Genomic DNA, 4,197 nt, shown 5'->3' with positions numbered 1-4,197 from the left:
AAAAAAAAAAAAAAAAAATCAGACCATGTAGCAGCAAATCATTTGTTATTCTGTAGAATATTTCTTAGGAAACTCATATAGTGATAGTATAAATTTGGGATATAGAAGAATCGAGTATGGAAAACTAATATTATAAAAAGAATGGTAGTAGTATTATTTTATTGCGTTTTAATGCGAAAAGAGAGTAAATGGATAAGCGTGTCGTGGAGAAGAAGGACCAAACCAAACTGAGGAAAGTCATATAATCTTAGAAAATCTTTAAAGGGAAGACATTTTTGCATTTATATAACTTTATCCACTTCCTCGATTCCATCAAAAAACTGTTTCAAGTACCAAAACCTAAGAAATAGCAGCCAAATCATTCCATCACAGACCCATTTTAAACTCCATCCCCCACTCGGTTAGACCAAAAGACAAAACTCACACCGCACGAAACCTGTGTCGTCGTCAGTTAATAAAAAAAAAAAAAAAGAGAAACCAATTTGATCGCGTCTCATCTCATGTTTGGTGGAGGAAGAGGACCTATGGGCGGCGGCGGAGGTATGTTACGCGCCGCCGGTCGTGCCATGACTAGGACCGGCGTAGCCAACGGAGGAATTCAAGATCCCTTTGCTTCTTCTTCTTCGTCGTCCACGTCGTCCCCTGCTGTTTCCCATGCTCAGAAACTGGGATCGTCTTCTGGTTCTAACCATCTTACGATTTCGGCGGCTGCTGCGGGGTCTCTGTTGAATATCCCCGTGGCTGCAACCTCTGGATGGGGCGGCGTCGGCGGCAGCGCTTTCTCGTTTGTTAATACCGGTGGTTACGACGATTTTGAGTGGGTTTCGGAGGAAGAAGATGACTCTCTGTTTGGCTCTGTTCCTTCTCTTGATGAAGTCCAAGATGCTGTCTCTTCTCTCCAGCAGTAATCATTTTTTTCTTTTCTTTTCTTGATTTGGAACTGTGTGTTTCTATGATTGTTGTGATGTGACTATTGTCTTGATGTGATGATCTGAACAGAGTTTGAAACTCTATAACTGTTTCCTTTTGTGTCCCCGTGTCACCTTTATTTACCCCACCTAGTTGTTTTGTTTTGTAGTATAGAGTGTACCTAATTATTGGTCTTTTGTTTACTTATTATGAACATGTTGTTTGAGTAATTGTTGACTCTTGTTGTTTTTCTTTATAAGGGTATTCGATGGGAGTTCATATTCTAAGCTGGTTAGAGACAAATACGAGTGTTATCCAGAAAAGGGTGGTGGAACTGGAAACCAAAGCCCTATAGCTACAGGGATGGTTCATCAAGTTCCTTCATTTGGATCGGATTTGGACTGGATGGAGCCTTCAATGCAACTATGCCATTCAAGACTCTTACAGCCTCCTCATGCTTATGATCAGGTTTACAATGCTTTTGACCTTCTACGTACCGAACCATCTGTCCAGGTGATCTTCTCCTTTTCTCTTCCCTTGATTTAACTAAGCTCAAGTTTCTGTATTTTGCAGTTTTGTATGGATAAGGTATGTTATGACTAAAATGGCTTTTCACATTTTTGTGCAGAGGATGGTAGTATCATTGTCCTCGGATAAAGCAGTTTGGGATGCAGTGATGAACAACGATGTTGTTCGAGAGATTAGGGACTTGTACAACAATGGTATAAGTCAAGGTATAGGGACAAATAAATTGATCAATCTAAGCCTCTCATTTGACAGACTTTTCATTCAGGGAACTCATTGCCTAGTCTGGTCTTTTCTATTTTTTTTCGTATAAACAGATGAGGAGAGTTCAGATGACACTCCTGGGGAGAATAACGCAGCAATGGATTTCATAAAGTGGGTATTTGACAACACAATGGTTAAGGCCACGGAAGTGTTTGTGAAAATTACAAAGGTTGTGACCGAACTTTTCAATAGTTACAATGACGATGGTGTTAACAAGAAGGGGAAAGATGCCAAATTCAACAACTGGCTTGAGGAAAAGCTGATGACTTCGGTCCTCCTCTCCATTGTGGTCCTACTGGTCGTGATGGTTTCCAGAGCCTGCAACAGGTCTTGATCGTTTCAAATTTGTCGACAATACATTTAGTCGTCGTCTCTTGGACACTACTTGTTAAGTTTTCTTTCAGGTCACGATGTGGTTTGTTTTGTTAATCTCCGGTTTTGTACTCCATTGTTGACATTTTACAAGATTCACTCCGTTGCGTTTCCATAATAAGAACTCTGAATGTTTCAAATTGTTGAGTTTTCTTTTACCCCAATTACTGAATCTCTTACTACAAAAGTAGACACCAAGAAGAGTTTTTACGATCATGGTTGAAGATTAGTTTATAGCTACAGAATCTAAGTGGTCAATTCTACGCTTTTCACATCCTTGTATGAACAGGACCGTACAGAACGACCTTCACTTGTGTGTTTCCATGTCCGAAGCAGTGTTCAAAAGAGACTCAACATCGGGAGTAACGGTCACAAGCTTCGCTGAAGAACCAATGCCACAGCAGTTCCTCCCTCTGGTGTTGATTGCTGCCACATCGTTATGAAATTTTGCATTTGGACCTGGAGAGACCTGCATATATGTATAGGACCGAGAGTTAAATAGATGAATACATGGTGAAAGAAGCATGATTACTCTACCAAAAGGTAATAATGATGAGACAAAATGACTTACATCGAAGAGAACATCTCCAAGTTTCAACTTGACATTGCCGCTCTTGTAAACTAGCATTTTGCCCATGAAACCTTCTGGTAAACCTTCAAAAGGGTTGCTTCTTATTGAACTACTCTCTGACGATATCGACCTCTTGGTGTTTTTTCCTGTCGATTGCTTCATTACAGGGAGACGGTCTGGAAACTTAAAGAAAAACATCTGTTTTTTGCAGTGTTGCACCTACAGGCAGCTCAGAAAATACAATCAATCAAACTCAGCGAAGAGTTCACATGTCTGTCAATACCAATTTGTTCACAAAGTTTATTACCGATGTCAGACCAAGTTCTTCTGCTGAGTTGATGTTCTCATCATATTCACGGTGTTTAGCCAACTCCCCAAATTCTTCCTGGTCAAGAAGTTCTACCAACACAAGAAGTGGGATTCAGTTGATGGAAAATTGCAGCTATTTTACTGAGTAAACACACATTCACTCACACCTCTGAATATTGAGATTTAACATAAAACATATGGTTGCTGTAAAACTATTGCAAAGTAGGGAGAGATACCTGGATCACCAGAGTTAGGATTTCTCAAAGGAAGAACAGTAGGATAGTAGGAGTTTCTATAATCCTGCAAACGGGAATGAGCCAAACCTTATGTCACATAAAACAACAGAAGAGAAATTGGGAGATGCTCTATCTGAAGATTCTAGTTACCCAAGGTTCAACGTAGCCATCCTCGTTTCTTGTAACCAAATCATGAACCTCATCTTCATCTTCTCGAGCAATAATAGCAGGAGGCATATCAGCAGCAGAAGAAGAAGAAGTGGGAAGTCTATCGCAAGTGAGGAGAAGTCTGACTGGAATGCAACTTCAGAGGAAGAAGAAGCTGCAAGATTTTCAAAACTTTTTCAAGAAACAAAACACGCTGCTATAATAATATTTACACATACCACCACCTTCACTTCATCACACAACTCTCAGAAGAATGTAAATACATATATAGTAACATGAATATATATACCTTTTGTTTCCTTCTTGGGTCTCCCCTGGCCAATCTGTAACAACAACAACACAAGAAAGTTACATATCAACTTTGATCATTTGGATTTAACAAATGGAGATGACAACTAAGCTGGTTGTTTACTACAATCAACACAATTGTATAACATAAATCATAATAATCTAATGTATAAGATTTTTTGATTAATTAAATCAGCCAATACTGAAAGAAAAATAAAATAGAGAGAGAGAGCAAAGATTGAGAGACAAAGTATGTACATACGCCGATACGTTTGGCTAAGCGGCGAGCTGCTTTTTTATTCTCTTCCTCATCATCTTCAGCTTCGCTGTGTATCATCAAAAGAGTGATGATATTAAAATTAAATCTTTCACATTTACTTATATAAAACGCGAAATATATTTATAGAAATCAACATGAATAAACAAAAGAAAATGACTCGAGTTAGTTACGTGTTGATGATGGCTGGGACGATCGGCCGGAGAGAAGGCGTCGGCGGTTTTGGTTGGAACCTCCGCTGTCGAGATAATATACGAGATTTGAGATGAAATTACGAT

General features: G+C 39.2%; 2 protein-coding genes across 2 annotated transcripts in view; one reads left to right on the top strand and one right to left on the bottom strand.

Annotated features, from left to right (window-relative positions):
• LOC104717751 lies at window positions 292-2,210 on the top strand. Its single transcript, XM_010435376.2, has 4 exons — window positions 292-904; window positions 1,170-1,422; window positions 1,538-1,643; window positions 1,752-2,210. The coding sequence occupies exons 1-4, from the start codon at window positions 501-503 to the stop codon at window positions 2,030-2,032; spliced, it is 1,044 nt and encodes a 347-aa protein (XP_010433678.1). The 5' UTR covers window positions 292-500; the 3' UTR covers window positions 2,033-2,210.
• Window positions 2,186-4,197, bottom strand: part of LOC104720126 — a 2,977-nt gene continuing 965 nt past the window's right edge. The window contains exons 2-9 of the mRNA XM_019231378.1: window positions 4,093-4,157; window positions 3,905-3,968; window positions 3,644-3,677; window positions 3,337-3,508; window positions 3,187-3,250; window positions 2,949-3,040; window positions 2,642-2,860; window positions 2,186-2,539 (exon numbers count right to left, since the gene is read on the bottom strand). Coding sequence (XP_019086923.1) covers window positions 2,378-2,539; window positions 2,642-2,860; window positions 2,949-3,040; window positions 3,187-3,250; window positions 3,337-3,423 — 624 coding nt within the window. The 5' untranslated portion in view covers window positions 3,424-3,508; window positions 3,644-3,677; window positions 3,905-3,968; window positions 4,093-4,157 and the 3' untranslated portion in view covers window positions 2,186-2,377. The remainder of the gene's footprint in view (window positions 2,540-2,641; window positions 2,861-2,948; window positions 3,041-3,186; window positions 3,251-3,336; window positions 3,509-3,643; window positions 3,678-3,904; window positions 3,969-4,092; window positions 4,158-4,197) is intronic.

The sequence above is a fragment of the Camelina sativa genome, chromosome 10 (genome assembly GCF_000633955.1).
Source record: "Camelina sativa cultivar DH55 chromosome 10, Cs, whole genome shotgun sequence".
Classification (NCBI taxonomy): Eukaryota; Viridiplantae; Streptophyta; class Magnoliopsida; order Brassicales; family Brassicaceae; genus Camelina; species Camelina sativa.
Note: the sequence above shows the minus strand (reverse complement) of the source record. Positions and strands in the feature narration are given on the sequence as shown.

Bases quoted from the DNA above. Each gene is read 5' to 3' on its own strand.
- LOC104717751 (XM_010435376.2), top strand. From the start codon at position 501: ATGTTTGGTGGAGGAAGAGGACCTATGGGCGGCGGCGGAGGTATGTTA. The intron at 1,423-1,537 runs GTGATCTTCTCC...ATTTTTGTGCAG, and splicing joins GTACCGAACCATCTGTCCAG to AGGATGGTAGTATCATTGTC. The intron at 1,644-1,751 runs GTATAGGGACAA...TCGTATAAACAG, and splicing joins CAACAATGGTATAAGTCAAG to ATGAGGAGAGTTCAGATGAC.